The 18,067-nt window shown below is 41.4% G+C and overlaps 1 protein-coding gene across 2 annotated transcripts in view; it reads left to right on the top strand.

Annotated features, from left to right (window-relative positions):
* Positions 1-3,060, top strand: part of GUCA1C (guanylate cyclase activator 1C) — a 37,433-nt gene extending 34,373 nt beyond the window's left edge. For both annotated transcript variants that reach the window (XM_049824302.1, XM_049824303.1), the window contains exon 4: positions 844-3,060. In XM_049824302.1, coding sequence (XP_049680259.1) covers positions 844-974 — 131 coding nt within the window. In that variant the 3' untranslated portion in view covers positions 975-3,060. The remainder of the gene's footprint in view (positions 1-843) is intronic.
* Positions 3,061-18,067: the final 15,007 nt, after the last annotated feature.

The raw sequence follows: 18,067 nt of genomic DNA, 5'->3' as shown, positions 1-18,067 counted from the left end.
TCATTGTTGTGATTTTCACAAATCTTTGAACCGTTCTCTGAAAAAAAGGATCAAGCTCATCCTGTTAAACCAAGTTCTGTTTCCTCACTCAGAGAAAAACAGTATCACTGGAATAACTTCTAACCACGGATGTGTACACTCCTGTGCACCATACAAGCACACACATGCCTAGGACTGGCCTTTGCCTTTTCTGACAAGTGAGCAGGAAAAGAGGAAGAATGCTAAATTATATTCCTGCTCCTCAATAAAAGAGATTTTATAGTTGTCTCACAACTTCCAAGGTACTACCTGATTTTGACATAAGACCAAAAAATCACGCTCTAAATGACGATTTCAGGTGCTTGGAAGAATTTATCTAATCAAACCACTTAACCAATTTTTTTACTACGTCTTATTGTGGCTCCAATTAATCCTAGCAGTCAACACGGGGAGTGTGCCTGGTAATCCTCAGCAAATCACACCCTAATCTGTTAAAACCAGCTGTAAGACAAATTCCAGTTAGCTCAGCGAGAACTGGTCCATACATCTAAACTCAGCCTTGATAGAAGCTTCATTAGCACCCATTTTTACACATTTCCGTCACCATAGATGCTAACCATTCACAATGGTCTTAGACTTCTGTGAAAGGTGTGTTTGATCTCTTTTAACAGAAAAAAGCAAGTATGAGTTCTAGTATCTGATGCAAGGTGGGAAAAGATTAGAAAATATTCTGCCTGCACTTGCCTGTCAGCAGAGAACAGGGGATCTTCCTGAGGGATTCAATCCAGTATGAATGGCCTTGTGTTGGGCTGAGAGTGATTGCTGGGTTTCACGGTTCCTAAGGAGTATCTGACTTCCTTTTAGGGGAACTGACTTTAGAAGAATTCATCAATGGCGTGGAAAAAGACAAGGAACTAATGGAATTGATTACGAAAAGTTTTGACCTTTCCAACGTACTCAAAGTCATACAGAATGGCAGGAGACACAGCATCTGAAGGATCCAGTGACGGATGTGGCATCTGTGTCACCATTTCAAGGAAGATAATATTGATGCATTCAGAGAGTTTGATGTCGCCAAAGCCTGCTCAGGCAATACTGAGCAGCCTGCTCCAGGAGTAATAATTTTCACTCTTGACTCCATTCTCTCCTTTTCTTTTCTTTATTCTTTACAATAACTATGGCAGCCACAGAACACAAACCTTTGCCCACATATAACAGAAAAGTTATCTGATGCAGTACAAGTAACTTCTTTGGTCTCTATGAACACTGTTCAGAGTAATCAATAAAACAACAAAAATATCGCAAAATGCAATCTTTCTAGAAGACACAGAGTTAATAAATTTATTCTTTTAAGCACAGGTTCTTTAACCTACTACCTAAAGTGTGGATATAAACTTCTAGGTAGGACTGGGTTCTATCCGGACCAATTAAGAATGAAGCCTGGTTTGTATTAACTTAACGTTTGCTCCAGCCAATACTCAAAATTGGAGTAGGTTCTCTGGGAAACAACTCAGCTTAATATTCCCGAGATATGCATTCTCCTCAACAAGCTGTCTACCACTCTTGATTTTATTACAATTTTAAATTAAAATAATGTGATGTTTTGATGGTTTTGGCAGGGTTCAGCTACTGTTCTTTCAAATTAACCTTTTACAGAAGCGCTGGAATGAAATTTTGTTATCTTTGTAGAGTAAAATTAGATGTTCAAAGAATAGCTAAAATCAAATCATTTTGTAAGCACTCTGTTTTCCCAGAGATTTGTGTCCTTTGACTTGTATGTCCTCCTTTTCAAAACAATTCGGTTTCACTGGGCTCTTTGCCATGGCTGCATGAGACAAAAGGTAAGAGGTATCGTGACTAGTTCCTTCCTGCTGGTGGAACCGCTGGCTTCTGCCAAACAGACTGTTCAACAGCTGAATTCTTCCTGCCTTTGCCTGAGAAGGAGTACTAATTTAGGTATCTTTGCCCTGCCCAGATACCTGGGTGAAAGCTTTTAGCAATTTAGTCTCTCGGAGACTTCTATCTTCTTTCAAGTTGGGTTGCAATTGTCTCTGAACGCAGTAGCTGTTAGGAGTGCAGGGATTCACAGATGGCATGATCACATATGCCTCATTTTCTTAGGAAACCAGACTGAAAACAACTCAACCTTACTTTATAAATAACATGATTAATTCTATGAGCTGAAATGGAACTGCATGAACTGTCTGCAAAGGGAAAATTATAGTTCTCTCTGGCTCTGTTGGGATTGATACTCTCAAGTCTGCAACAAGGTTTATCAAATTACTGCATTATATCAGAAGAATAAGTTCTCCTTCGCTGACAGTGCCCTGCAGGCATCACACTCATATTAGTTATTGTTAGAAGCATCAGCTTTATGCAAAATAATTTGTGCATGGATTGGTGCAGGTTGAATGAAACAATTATTAAGATTTCAATATGAAAATGTTTTTCTTCCAAATTCATTTCAAACCCATGTCCATTTGCACATGAAATGTGCTCCATCATCTGCACTTATCCCAGGTTTGTTTGATCAATGGAATATACTAAAAGCATGCAACATGCATCACTTGACATTATAAACAGTTCTGACATTATAGTTCTGACATTTGAATCTTTTATATCCTTTCCAAAAAAAAAAAAAAAAGGTCTGAGATTGCTGGTAGTTCAAATTTTAAGTTCTTGTATTTATTCATCATTGGCACATTAATCTGTCATTGTCAGCATCAGTTTTCTCACACCCAGGCTTCAAAAAAACACTTTTCTCAATCTAATGCTTTTGCATTTAGATCCTATGAGGGTGGTGTCCTTCAGAATTGGCTTTAAAATATTTAAAATAAAATGGTCCAATCTAAGCAATTTGGGTGTATGGGAACATCTGTATTTTGGATTTTTGCTTCTAAACTAATGAACTTACGGACTTTGAAAAATTACTATTATCTATGTACACAGACTTTTTTTTATAAAAGGATTTTAAAGAGAGTATTTCCATTTAAATTTGTCTAATTTTTCCATGTAACTGTAATTATATGAAGTGAATTACCAATCCAGGAGGAGTGTTGTGTTGTATTAAAAGGGGTTTTTAATAAGTTGATTAACATAAATCTCCTTTAATTACTTAAGCACAATTTGATACACAGCTGCTTAAGATAAATGCATTATGGCCACAATGTTCTATTGGTCTCATTCTTCTAAATTTGTCAGCTGCTCATCAAGTGTATCAGTGAAATCAGGTGGGACACGGAAACCTGTCAAGTGTGACTGCCCCCCCAAAGTCTTGTTCTGAAACATGAAGCTGCAACTCATCTCAGTGCAGGTGCTCTGTAGTCATGAAGGAATACTGTAAGTTGACCTGAGTATTGAAATGGTTATTGCTAGTTGAATAGACAGCAGAAAAGGAAAAGAAAGCTCAGTGTTAGCTCATGTTATGTACACACCTTCGCAAATACTGAAGTGGTCAAGGGGCAGTGTTGAGCCACTGATCCCGAGGGCTGCCAGAGCCCACAGGAATGCTTTTGCTTCAAAGCCCTGCATGGGAGAGAAAAAACATTCTAGCACATGCTCTCAAGAAGTGTCTTTGTCAACAAGATTGATGCAGATGCCAGCTGTGAGCGTCTAGAGAAGCTGGGCTGCCTATATCATCATCACAGGGGGGTAGGTTTTAATTAAGATAGATGTGCACTGAGAATGGCTAATCATTTTGTCACCATATTCACCTTGGAAAGAATCACAGGTTTCAAATTCACTCTGTGCAGCTGGGTGAGCTTTGCCAATCAACAGGGTAATTGGTAGTTTCTTTTCTAATATAAGCTCTTTTACTGTTAAGAAATCTTTATGACTTTATGTTCTCTCTATTGCATCCAAACAACTAAAGGTAATTAGTGGTGACAGCCCCCTTTTTTGAACAATTCTTAATCGTCCTAAAATTATCTCGTTTTCTTTACTGGTAGCTCAATATGCTAGGAAAATAAATAGGTACTTTTTCTTCCGAGAATTCAAAGCCACAAGCAAACTGCCTTTCGCTGTAGATATGAAACTGCTTAAGCATTAACAGGTACGATCAAACCTTATGCCGTAGTTATGCATCCCTGACAAAGTGGGAGGATAGCTTGCTGTGGTGTGGAAAAGATCTCACAGCTGCATTTAATTTTTTACCTTATGTAAGATTAGCTGTACCATACAAACCGTAACAGCTAAATATTTGATTAAATATTCAAAGCTTGGGTTCCCTGTGTGCAAGGACGTATGTCCATTTACTAGATATTAGATCAAGATTTTCCACATGGAAAGATTTCTCCAATTCTTGCATGATTATAGAAATTGCTGAAGATATCAGGGAGGGATTTTTAAGCACCCTTTTTAAAACTTCTGTTAAATACAGTAGAATATTCCAAAAATAGGAAATGTATGTAGCTTTACACTGCACTTTTTGACCTGCGCTTATTAGAAAGCTGAGGCAGAAAACACCCTAAATGTGTGATTTTAATATGGCAAAATGTAGCTGACTTTAGGTTGTAAGAGCTCTGTCTGAAATAACAAGCATAATGACCCATCTCTTGCTGGAACAGGCTCTTCTCTCCAGCCCCTGCCCAAATCGTTTGCATCATTGGCGTTTCTGTTAACCCTTGCTTTATTCTCCAGTGACCTGACAACTTCTTCTGACCTAAAGATCAGGAAAGGAGCCGCTGCTCAGGTGGTACATGTAGCAGGCAGGGAACCTTTCACTTCCACAGCCTGAGCTGAAGACAAAGCTCTGGGTTTCAATGAAGGTAGAGGGATTGACTTGAAAAGTGATGTCTTATGCTTAGGCCTGCACTGGTTTTTGCCTTACAGCAGCCATGTGAGAGGAGGTTCAGCCGTCAAAAGTAACCTAACTGCCAAAGACAGTTATTCTAAAAGATCTCCTGTATAACTGCTTAATTTTTATTTCACCTCCTCTGTAGTAGAACTGTAAGAGAATTTAAGGCAGCTTGCTACACAGTTGTTACTGCACTTACAAACAACACTATAATGAAATACTAACTTCTGAGTTGCTAAATAATCAAATGCTACTGGCTCCGGTTTGAATGTCTAGTTGCTTTTAGTAAGGACTGAACTTCTGGTCTCATTTAAAGCCGTACTGTTTACAAAAAATGTAGATTAACCCATGTCCCATGCAGAGAACTGGAGAGTCTGGGAGGGTAGAAGGGAGGGAGTCACAGAACACTCAAAAAGGGGAAAAAGAAGCAGGGGAAGAAACCTGTAGAGGCAGAGGAGGTAGAGGGTATCAGGCCCCATGAAAGGGACATCATGGTGTGACAACCTCTGGCCCTAAGGGACACGCTCTAGAAGAAAGTCCAAATGTCAAAGTATGGAAAAGAGGAAAAGGAGGAGAGATTAAAGCTATGAAGAACCGCATTCATGTTGTGACTGTTCTGTGCCTCAGACAATACTTGACAGCTCAATTGCTTCTACAAGTGCTCAACAAAACCTTAAACAGAAAGTATATAGTATTTCATCTGGGACTGTGTCTGAGATTTGCCTTTCCTTGCTGCCCTAATGGAATTGCAAAACTTTTCCAACAGCGTGCTGTTGAAGAGCCCAAAAGAGGTCATACACGCTATCCTGTATATGCCTACCTCCTGCACAAAGGTACAAACCAAAATTGCCTTCTGAGACTGTCTAGCAATCAGGTTAGTAAAATTACAAACAAGGAATATGAAATAGTGATAATCTGCACCAGCAGTTTTTTCTACCTGAGGATAGTGCTGGGGCACTACTGCTACTGCACCTGATTTCTCAAATACCAAGGTCAAACTTCTCAGGATGTCTTCTGGTTCTTTGCAGAGGATGTTCAAGACCCTGGCAAAACAAATGTACCTTTTGTTGTTCCTCTCTAAATTATTTTCATTAGCTGTCCAAGTTAGCAAGGTATCAACAGGTGTGTTGGCATGTAGAATTTTGCATGCTGTGGAAAACTATTTATTTAGGAAACACGGTCATTTCTTCCCTCACAGGTCACTAAACACCCTCTGAATGGCAATGGTACTCAAGCACTGTTTTTCACAACTGAGTCTGAGCAACTGATCTAAAGAGAAAATGGTTGGTATTCCAGTCTCCTATCCCATGAGCCATCTAGTCTTCCAGTTTTTTGAATATATGCAGCAATTACAGGTCTTTTAAACTCCACCTTTCTTGGAAGACTCAAAAGTACACTCAGAATGATAAATGAATGTGTACTTACAGCCCATTTGTGGTCCCATATAAGTCAATGATCCCATTGATTGCAAACCAGAACAGAATTTCTTCATGCTAACATCTAAAGAATATATCAAATTCTTGATTTATTCAGAATCTTACTAACCTTTTATGCAGCACAGTATTTCTGTGGGCTACTGCAGAAGGGTGCAGGGAAGGAATGAAATAAGTATTTTGAAAACACTTTAAAAATATACATATATATATTAATGCCATGACCATTTTCCTTTTAAAAACCAATGAAATATTCATGGAAGGGGTTGACACAGTTTTGAGTGTATCAAAAGAAATTAAACTCCCATCAGGCTTCAGGCACAGCTTTTCATTCTTAGCATCCGTTCACATGTTCCTTCCATTGCTGTCCCCAAAGCAATAAAAATGATGTGGGTTTTTTTTATACCGGCAGCATACCTCTGGCACATAGCTTTAATGGTTCGGGACAATATGGGAAGAGTTTGCACTTTTCCTCCTCTTTTTACTGAAATTACAAATATTTGACAAACTGCTTCTATCCTGGAGGATTTCAAATCCCTTCAGATTTAAAACACAGCTCACTTTTAAAGAGCTGCTAACAGGTAGAGGAAAAAGTTGAACATTTGCAATTAAACAGGTTTTTATTGTTCTTTCATTGTTCCTTTATTATACTAAAGGTGCTTATATCAAAAGAGGATCTTTATTCCCATGCCTTCATTTATTTTTTAATTAGGTCAGTCTTTCCTTTGATATCCTTTGATTCGTCAGCTCAGCCTCTAAAGGCGGTGTCAGCTAGCCATCAACTTCTGGTGAAGATCATAATAATTTAGTCATCTTCTAAGCAACACAATGACTTCTAATAACATTCCATAAATAGTGAACACCAAACAGCTTGCAAAACACAATTTTATGACCAGAACTACCTCCAAACAGAATACTTTTTGAGTTTTCCAAGAAAGTTTGGGCTCTTCCCTAGAACTTCAAAATGAACAGGGAAAACAAATACACAAAAAAATCCAAGCTTTTTAATTATCAGTCAGTTTTTTTCTAAGTATTTAAGCTGGTGAGAATCCCAAGCACCCAAGTTAGGAACTGACTTTCCTTAGTCAGTGGAAAGAGGAGGGTCTTGTAGTAGTAGGTCAGCACATCGGACCTACCATCTAAAGAAGCTGATATGAATAATCAAGCAAAATAAAGGCATAGCATTGCTCCCCAAAAAGGGAAGCTCCAAAAATGACGTGTTCTGCCTGCCAGGGCTAGTAAATGCCTCTGGTGAACACAATTACAAATCTTAATTTAGTACTGGTGGGTTTGATTGTCGCAGAAAGCGCATTTGTGCCCACTCAGATACAGGATGGGTTCTGCTGTCACCTTTTCTGTCTCCTGTCTAGAAAAGTGCCAAATGCTGCCGGCTCTCTGAAGAGAAAGCCAGATGTGCACAATAGGCAAGAAGCTATTCCTAGGACTAGAGGGAAGTGCTGATCAATGAGCTCAAGACAACCCAAAGTGAGTGTGGGTACATAAGAAATGACTGTCCTGCAGGTAGAAAACTTAGGGGGAAATAGTTCAACAAATAAACTAAATCATTGTTTCAGAGGGAAGGGAAATCCTCAAAGCAAAATCTTTCTAGCCCCCCAGAGTTTCTCCTGAAAGTGGCGATGGCAAAGTATGTTTGTGGAAAGACAGTCTGCTGCTGGCAGGAAGGAATATTTTATGTGACAAGCAAGCAAATCAGATATGAATGGAATATGATGGGTTGTTTGTCCATGTCTTTTTTCCTATTCCCACTATTTTGGTCTGCTTATGGCTGAGGGGGTTTTTCCCCTTCCAAATTCCTTCTGCTTTTTTCTACCTGTCCAAAGTCCTGCAAGAAGCTCAAGGGAGAGGGAGTCAGACCCTGAGAAAAAACAGGAGAGGACAGATAAAAATCGCTTTCCCGCATCTGGGGAATAGCTTTGTGCTGGAGAAAACTGTTTACTCACAGATGTGCTACTCCTGCCACTTATTTTGATTTCTTTCATTTCTGCTTTGTATTGACATTCAAGGCACACTGAAAAGATGAACCTTCCTGTTTACTGGAAGATACAATAAAGCATCTTTTCCTACATATGTAAAACAGAGACATCTGGAAATGAGAGCCATGGTGCAAGGAGGCCTTTTGACACTATTCCCATGACAAGGCTCTGCTTATCAGACTGAGAGAAGCATTTCACATGTTGTGGTAATTTGCGGTAAAAATTGCCACAGATGGTGTTAGTTAGTGTTTGTGGAGTTTATGAATTAGTATTTGGCTACAGATCTATCTCCACATGTTTCTGTGATACCAAAAAGAATGCAGAGATAGAGAAGCCCAAATAAACACAAGCTTTTCTTAAAGGAGGTTTTGTTGAGAATCAATTTCACTATAACCTCTGTAGCATTATAGTGACCAGATACACTGAGCTATATAAATCCAGCTCTAATTTCCACTCTAAAAAAGTAATCCTAATCTATATCTGTAAATGATACCTGATCAGCTTTTGTTTTCTCCCATGCTGTTAATCTATGTATGGTATCATCTTTAAAACATGTAAGTAAGAGACACAACTCCTTGACTGGCAGCTCCTGCCCAGCACCCATCATCTCCTTGTTGAAATCTTATCCCCCACTGCACCGTATAGGTCTGTGTCTGCCTTACCAGGCCTTCTTAAACAGAAACGTCCAAGCAAACGTTAACCTTGTGCATCATTAGAGTAAGGCAGAAGAAAAGTGCAAAGCAATGCTTTCTTTTTCTTTCTATAATATTTGGGTATATTTTGCCAAAAAGCAGACCTATTCTTTCAGTTTAACTGAGCATGGTGATGTGTGACACTCTAAATACTGGGTTAAGTGATGAGGAGCGCAGCGTTCAGCTTGTCAAAGCAGCATGACGAACACACACACAGCCAGAGCCACGCAATAAGCACAGGTAGCTAGGGGTGCTGGATGATATGTGAAGGACCAGGGTATAACAGTGTACACTGGGAACATACAAATGGGGCATTTTTAAGCATAGGTGCCATTAGGAAGCACTGTCCTGGCTTGCGTAGCAGGTGTACAGCTGGAGCTAGGGGTACTCTATTACAAATTTCCATGAGTGTTAGATGCCAAAATGGACAAGCGGATGTAGGCAAGGTGCCTCAGGACACCACAGCTCTGCAGAGCCCTATGCTCTGGACTTGTCACTTCGACTGTTTCCCTCCCAGATAAACTGGAAGAGGAGTTGGTCTAAATCTTCCTGTTGTATTTTTAATTTTCAACTAGGGGGATGTAGTTCCTCCTCATTGCCTTGAGAAAGGGCCTCCAAGTGCTGTGTGCATCTGTTGATGGTTCAAGGAAGTTTTCGAGGTTTTCCCTGTTCCTCTTGGCCCTGTTCCTATTTGTATCCACCTCCACCCAAGCTACGGCCACCGATGTGTTATTTTCTACCCTAGCACTTGCTACTAGGTCTTTATTCATCCCCTTTGATCTTATTTTCTTTCTGCAATCCTTAAGCCAACTTCACACAGACCCTACCTTAATTTTAAAGCCTGCTTCACATATGAAATTTCTTCCCACTTCCTTGAAGAGATCCCACAAAAGCATGGGGGGCAAGAAAGAGGAAGGTCAGAAATTCAGAACTCCATCCACCAATGCAACTGTCCTTTGCACCTCCGAAGTGAGAAGCCAGACAAAGAAAATTGAAGCCTACATGTCCAGATGGGTTTAACTCCTTGCTTTGCGGTCCACAGCGGTCAGGAGTGAGAGGCCTGAGGCAAGAAAGATGTGGCTGTAAAGATATGCTGCCCACTGACCCTGTTTACAGCCATTAATTCTTCTGAGCTTTGCAGTGGGGGAAGGACACCCAGCACACCTTATTTTGGGTAGGATATAAGTCAATTTTACAACACATGGGAGTACATGCCACATAACTCTGATTTAGCCAGGTGCCTGCTATACAAAAATCCTTGAGAATACATCAGTGTGTTTGAGGGTTCCAAGGTGTGTACAGGGGGTGTCCGTGCCCTGCACAACCCTACTGCCCTTGCTAATGCTACAGTCCCAGCTATGTGGAAGCCAGCAACACTTGACTTCCATGAAGCTTGCCACAGATGTAAGAGAAGCAGAGGGTTGAAAAAGGAAAGAAATAATAGCTCAGACATAGCTCTATTTTCTTTTTGTTCTCCACAGCAGCAAGTCTAGCTTAGAAAGGTGTGAATCTTCACAACTGCAGCCCAGAGAAACCATTTCCCGTTTCCTCCTGACAAGCACTAACTTCTCCTGTGCTCTTAAACCACATGCAGCTTCTATAACCAGACACTGCCACAGCACTTGTGCCAAAATATGCTGTTCTGGAAATGGCCTTTCACTCTCTGCATACAGTAGTTCTCTCTGGCAACTGCTAATGTTTATGAGCAGTTTTCTAATAAGGACATGGATACATCCTTTTAATGAAACTAATCTTTTCTAGCTGAGGAATTGTTATAATTTCATCTGGTTTGAATGACCAGACATATGTTGTTGAATCATGCAGTCCAAATATTTATTTTGACCACTTCAAAAATACCTTGCAGGCTAAGTCTGGTTTGCCCAGCTCTTTGTTAAACAATTGCAAATGAGAAACATTCAAAAAAATCACAGCTTGTTTCTGCATAATTTGTACGCTCACAGTAGAAAGGGCTACGTATCTCAGCTAAATCATTTGCAATGAATAATTCCACCATTCGGTACAGATGCAAAGCGTTGGAAGTTACAGAACATTATGGAAATGCATCTTCTGTCCTCAGGAGATGGGAGAATTTTAATTCCTGGCACTGAAGGCAGGCTTGAATGAGAATATGATTAAACTTTTATAACTGCTTGATGTTTTCTTGGCTCAATCAATATTCTTTTCAATAAGCCCTTGGCCTGTTTCAGAAGCGCTGCCAATATTTGTTGTTGAGTAAATGTGGTTTTATTTTTCACTCCCACTGATCTGATCAACAGAATGACTGATCACAATGAGTGCTGTGTTCAAACATTTTAAAACAATTTACTCTGCTCATGCAGGACAGAGGTTAGGTAGCGGTGCTGATTACAGCACATCTTTTAGTGGCCTCTGTTACAGACAAATATGCTTTGATATCACATCCAATGTATCCGACTGCATTCGTTCATTTGTGCAAGCTGGTAGGAACAGATGGGGTCATGCAGAATGGTTGCTTCCTTTCTTTCAAAGGAAGACCTAAAGGAACACAACAGGTAGTCATGCATTCCTCAGGAGGACTAGCATACTGGGGTTAGACCCTGAGCCTTCCATCCCACTGTGTGTGAAAGCGCTCAGGGGAATTGGCTACAATTATTTAGATGTTAATCCTGTCAAGCAGAGGGATGCTAGACTAGAACTTAGGATGTGCCTACAGCCTATTCACCAATCCGCCAACGGCATGTGCGTAACCTTGGGCAAATCACTTAGCTCTGTGCCTTAGGTTTTCCATCTATCAAACAAGGTTAGTAATTCTTACTATGTTTTGTGTAACAGTTTGACATCTACGCAAAAGAGGTGTGATGCAACTGTTGTGTCGTGGCACTTGTTCAGGACATTGGTGGCACTCAGTTTTTTGCCAATCTAGGCAGGAGCTACTTCTACAAAATGCAAGTGAAAGTGAAGGGTTTGGAGCAAAAGTCAATGCAGACAGTTTCAGCTGATGCTGAGAAACTGGGGAAAGTGGTGAGTAGTGAAAGGGACAAGAATTGCTCAGTCCTTTTCAAGTTCTCATTCTTTCCTTCAATAGTAGTACAATCTTACTAGGTCTGATTCCTGAGCTTTGTGCCGTGAGTCCTCAATGATAAAAAGTGACTTTTGTTCTCATTTTTCCATTTCCACATGTGATGGAAAAGAGGATTGACCATTTCAAGGTAATGCCTATCCTAGTAATTGTTTGTCCCTCTATTCACAGATATGGTGGTTGAACTTGGGACCTGCCTTTATAACTGAGCTTAGTGGGACATATTTCAGTGATCAGAAGGCTTCAGAAGTAACCAGGTGCTGTGGGTTGAGCCCTGCCAGCAGCCAAGCACCCACACGCACCCCAGGGGGACAGGGAGAGAATAGGAAGAGCAAATGCAAGAAAACTCATGAGTCATGATAAACACAGTTGAGGAGGTGAAGAGGGGAAAAAACTCTAGCTAGGCCTTTGACACTGTCTCTCACAGCGTACTCCTTGAGAAGCTGGTGGCAAGTGCACTCTTCGCTGAGTAAAAAACTGGCTGGATGGCCGAGCCCAGAGAGTTGTGGTGAACAGAGTTAAATCCAATTGGCATCCGGTCACAGGCGGTGTTCCCCAGGGCTCAGTTTTGGGGCCAATTCTCTTTAATGTCTTTATCAATGATCTGGACAAGGGGATCGAGTGCAGCCTCAGTGAGTTTGCAGATGACACCAAGCTGGGAGGGAGGGTTGATCTGCTCAAGGGTAAGAAGGCTCTACACATTCTGGACAGGCTGGATCAATGGGCCAAGGCCAATGGCATGAAGTTCAACAAGGCCAAGTGCCGGGTCCTGCACTTGGGTCACAGCAACACCATGCAGTGCTACAGGCTTGGGGAAGAGTGGCTGGAAAGCTGCCCAGCAGAAAAGGACCTGGGGTTGCTGGCTGACAGCCGGCTGAATATGAGCCAGCAGTGTGCCCAGGTGGCCAAGAAGGCCAATGGCATCCTGGCCTGTATCAGAAATAGTGTGGCCAACAGGAGCAGGGAGGTCATTGTTCCCCTGTACTGGTCAGGCCGCACCTCGAGTCCTGTGTTCAGTTTTGGGCCCCTCACTACAGGAAGGACATGGAGGTGCTGGAGTGCGTCCAAAGAGCAGCAACCAAGCTGGTGAGGATTCTAGAGAACAACTCTTACAAGGAGCGGCTGAGGGAACTGGGGTTGTTTAGTCTGGAGAAAAGGAGGCTGAGGGGAGACCTTATCGCTCTCTACAACTACCTGAAAGGAGGTTGTAGCGAGGGGGGTACTGGTCTCTTCTACCAAGTAACTAGTGATAGAATTAGAGGAAATGGCCTCAAGTTGCACCAGGGAAGGTTTAGATTGAATATTAGAAAAAATGTCTTTACTGAAAGGATTGTCAGGCATTGGAACAAGCTGCCTAGGGAAGTGGTGGAGTCACCATCCCTGGAGATGTTCAAAAAATGCGTAGATGTGGCATTTCAGGACATGGTTTAGCGGGCACACTAGTGTTGGGTTGACGGTTGGACTTGATGATCCTAGCTGTCTTTTCCAAACTTAACGATTCTATTTTATTCTGTTCTAAAAACCCTACAAAAGCCAACTGATGCAAAGGCTCATTACCTCCCACAAGCAGAGGTATCTGAGCAACGGCCAATATGAAAGAAAAAAGCTCTCACTGCCTTCTTCCTCTACCCCAGTTTTTATTGCTGAGCATGACGTTATACGGCATGGAATATCCCTTTGGTCAATTCAGGTCAGCTGTCCTGCTGCATCCCCTCCCAACTTTTGGCACAGCCTCAACCTACTCATACTCACTGGGCAGTGGGGGGGACCATACTAGGAAAAAGAGAAAGCCTCATGCTTGCAAGCACTATTCAGCAATAGCCACATAACTAATGTGTTACCAACACTGGTTTAGCCACAAACCTAAAATATAGCACCACAGGGCTGCTATGAAGGAAGGTAGCTCTAGCCCGGCCAGACCCAGTACACCAGGAAAGAAATGAAAATAGCAAAGTTCCATTCTGGCAGAGGACTGATTAGACTGGAACTGATTAAATCACTCCCCCACAAAATTAAATATGTTCTTGAACAACTTAAGGCAGTAAACAACCTTCAGAGAACGAGCAACCCAGCAAGGGCAGCCTTAGAGCCTGCTCCAATTCCCTTCCAGCAGGCCTGCACACAATGTTCAGAAGTAGGGAGCTAAATAGTGTTATTCAGCCCAGTACTGTACTTGGGAGCTCAGCAAATAATTTGGCTTGACGGGCAAGATTTTTGATGGCTTCCTGATGGCCAACTGTGGGGGTTTTTTTGGTTTTGTTTTCTTTTAAGTTTTATACAAGCAGAGTTATGGAGTGGTTGTATGTGTTTAATTATGGTAAGGTTTGGAAAAAGCTGTCTGTTTTAATAGAGACACTCATGCAGGGACTGCCTTATGTGAAGGAACTAATTTGTGAGTTTGGATAGAGTCATGAGTAAGGAGGAGTACAATACGGTTTTTGGTCCTACCTCTAGGAAAGCAGGGAAGGCAGGGCTCCTCGCAGGGGCGATGGTACACAGTGCCTGCTGCAGCACCTGGCCTGTGCTAACTAATTTACTGTGGTGTTTTTCCGGGATGCTCGATGCTCCCTTTTCCACAAGCAGACAGCTCTTCTGCATGCTTACAGCTACTTCCCCCTCCACACTTCTCAGTGGTTTTTCACAGCCTCTGAATCTCCAATTATATTCACTGACTTGACACAAGCTGAGTTGTGCAAGGGTTTCTGGAAAAGAGCAGTTATTTTATGCTTTCATACTCCCTTGTACAACGAATGAGAGCAGCATGCAATCCGGAAGAAATATACTGAAGAGAGATGAGTTTGTCATTTCAATAGTCAATGTGCTGTTTTGGCTGTGTCTGAAGATCAACATTTACAGAGAATAGATGTGTAAATCACTTTTTATATGGTTCTTCAGAGGTTGCTTTCAGAAAATGATTTACTATTCCAGATGCCTACATACTCAAAGATATTGACTGACTGGAGAGAGTTCAGAGCCAAATAGTAAAAAATGATCACTTAGTGCAGATGTTTTGATTTATAAAAAAGTGATAAAAACATTAAAGGGATAAAATACAGCTTGAGGCTGGGCTAACTGATGAGCTAGAGAGGACACAGTACTCTGCAAATATAAATAAACACCATGAATAAAACAATTACATATGGCAGCGTACCACGGGGTAAGCAACAGCACACACAACTCAGTTCCACAAATTATTCTTCTATAAGCCAAACTAATCAAGGAGAAGTTGAAGTTAAATCTTCTGTCAAACACTTCTGCTTAGACCTACTCAATAGAATTGCAGAAGATGTGGAGCTTGGACAGAACAGAGGACAAGCTTCAAGCATACAGAAGCACTAAAGAAGTTTTCTTGAAATGTCTGTGTTTCTGCAGTATATTAATTAACAATATTCTCTTTTATAGCAAAAAAAATGGCATAAGGTTCATTGTTAACAACTCCATGCAACGCTACAGGCTTGGGGAAGAGTGGCTGGAAAGCTGCCTGGTGGAAAAGGACCTAGGGGTGTTGGTCGATGGTTGAACATGAGCCAGCAGTGTGCCCAGGTGGCCAACACGGTCAACAGCATCCTGGCCTGTATCAGAAATAGCATGGCCAGCAGGAGCAGGGAGGTGATTGTCCCCCTGCACTCTCGGCACTGGTGAGGCCGCACCTCGAGTCCTGTGTTCAGTTTTGGGCCCCTCACTACAGGAAAGACATGGAGGTGCTGGAGTGCGTCCAAAGAGCAGCAACCAAGCTGGTGAGGAGTCTAGAGAACAAGTCTTACAAGGAGCAGCTGAGGGAACTGGGGTTGTTTAGTCTGGAGAAAAGGAGGCTGAGGGGAGACCTTACTGCCCTCTACAACTATCTGAAAGGAGGCTGTAGCGAGGTGGGTGTTGGTCTCTTCTCCCAAGTAACAAGCGACAGGATAAGAGAAAATGGCCTCAAGTTTCACCAGGGGAGGTTAGATTGGATATTAGGAAAAATTTCTTCACCAAAAGGGTTGTCAGGCATTGGAACAGGCTGCCCAGGGAAGTGGTTGAGTCACCATCCCCGGAGATCTTTAAAAGACATGTAGATATGGTGCCTGGGACATGGTTTAGTGGTGGACTTGGCAGCATTAGGTTAATGGTTGGACTTGATGATCTTGAAGTTCCTTTCCAACCTAAACGATTCTATGATTCTATGTTTACTTAATCAGAAGATTAAAAAAATGCTGGCTGTCTTTGTACCACAGGAAATTTCCTGCTGACATCAGTATGCCTTTTCGCAGCACAGAGCAAGAGTGACAACCTAAGGGCAAAGCCTCAGAAGTCTGGCTGTGTTCTGACTGTGGGACCAGGACATTTTCATCTCTCCACTGATACTGTCCAAGACCCTCGTTTTCTCAGGGCGCATAGCACAATTACACTTTCACAACACAGCCACCCCCACTCAAATGAGGACTGCAAACCACTCCTCCCAGTACTCAGCTTATTCGCGACTTTGGAAATAGTTTTAATGATTTAAGTACCTTTATTGGAGTAGAACCTAAGACAAGGACTTTGTTACACTAGGTACTGCAGAAACACGAGACAAATGGGTAGTCCCTGTTAACTTACAATATCAATAATAAAGCAAGGGACGGCAAGCAGCAGGCACGAAAAGAAGTACAGAGGAGCACTAAGAAAAGACAGGCCATTCCCTGGTCACACAAGACAGATGACAGCTGCTGTTTCCTATAGGGACCTTAACATCCAGGTTTTAACATTATGGCTTTTCCTGGTTTCCTTTCTTTTGCTTGTTTACAGTTTGATGCACTACCTTGCTTTGCAGTCTGCATAAATGCATCCTCTGGGCAAAAGCATTAGCTAACATTTGTTGACTTTGTGATTCCTGAGGTCATGGAGTTTGAAATTTTTGGTTATACCTTCTCAAATATACCAGTTACTACTGATATAGGATAGTTTTCATGCACAACTGCTGAATGCCACTCTCCTTTTCTCACAGGGGTGGTAGAAGAAATCCTTTGCGACTGAATGCTCCTGCCACTCCAGTGAAATGTAGCATGAATTCAAAACAGCCAAAAGTAACTACTGAACAGAGTAGCTGAAAGACTGATCTTCTATTAACAAGGCTGAAATAACAGGAACACACACTTATCTTCCTAGGTTAGTGATTACCTCAAATATAAAATAAGTCTGGGGTTATTTCTATTATTTCTAGAATAAAATTACATATCAAGAAATTAGAAGACATTAAGGTTGCAAAGTGAGTGACTCCTAAACCAGGGAATGTCAGAGGAAAGTAATTAATCTCATCCTAAATGTGCATTGTATTTCAATCTTTAATTATCAAAGCACTGCAAGGGGATCACAAACCCCACCAATGAAGGCCATGATGAGCAAAACAGACTTTATGATGCTTTTTCTTCCACCAGCAATGTTATGATGCATTATTTTTTTTCCATGGGAAAAGCACTCTGTTGAAAGAACTGAATAGTTAGTTATCCAGTACTTCCTTTTACCCTTCTTTAAGTATGAGGCTTCAGGTCTTTTTTACTACACTTCATCTAAAGCTTGCCCTGAACAAATATAGACTTGCCTACTAATAAACTTCGTACTAATATTCTGACCTATTCCAATATTTGACCACATTGGAAATATCAGAGAATTTACTTTTCCAGTATTGAGGGGAGTAAAAGTAGTAGTTTTATTCCTCTTTTGGCCATGGGAAAGTAAAGATTACAGGGACTTGGTTCAAACTGAGTGCGCACCGATGTTGTCAACTCAGTCTGAGATACATAGAATCTGATTTATTCAGGGTATTTACACTTTTTTTTTTTTTTAATCTTAGGAACTTTATATATGCTTTTATATATTCAAAGCGTAGCTTCCATCAAAGTGAATAGCAAGAGAAAGTGCTGAGAGCTTCTGCAAGTACACTCCCAAGTGGGTATCAAGAAAATAAAGAATATGCAGTTAGGTGATCATCAGTAAGATTCTGGGTTTTTAGATAGTTTGTCCTGCATTCATCCCAGTGGGAGGAGAGAGACAAATGTAGGAGTAGGATCTAGTGTGTCAGCTCTGAATTACCACACTCATCCTTTCTCTTCCTGCTATCCGAAATTAGCACTTTGCTACTCTTGTAAATGGCTTGC

Source organism: Accipiter gentilis, chromosome 21 (genome assembly GCF_929443795.1).
Source record: "Accipiter gentilis chromosome 21, bAccGen1.1, whole genome shotgun sequence".
NCBI lineage: Eukaryota > Metazoa > Chordata > Aves > Accipitriformes > Accipitridae > Astur > Astur gentilis.
This window is presented reverse-complemented; position numbering and strand designations above follow the sequence as displayed.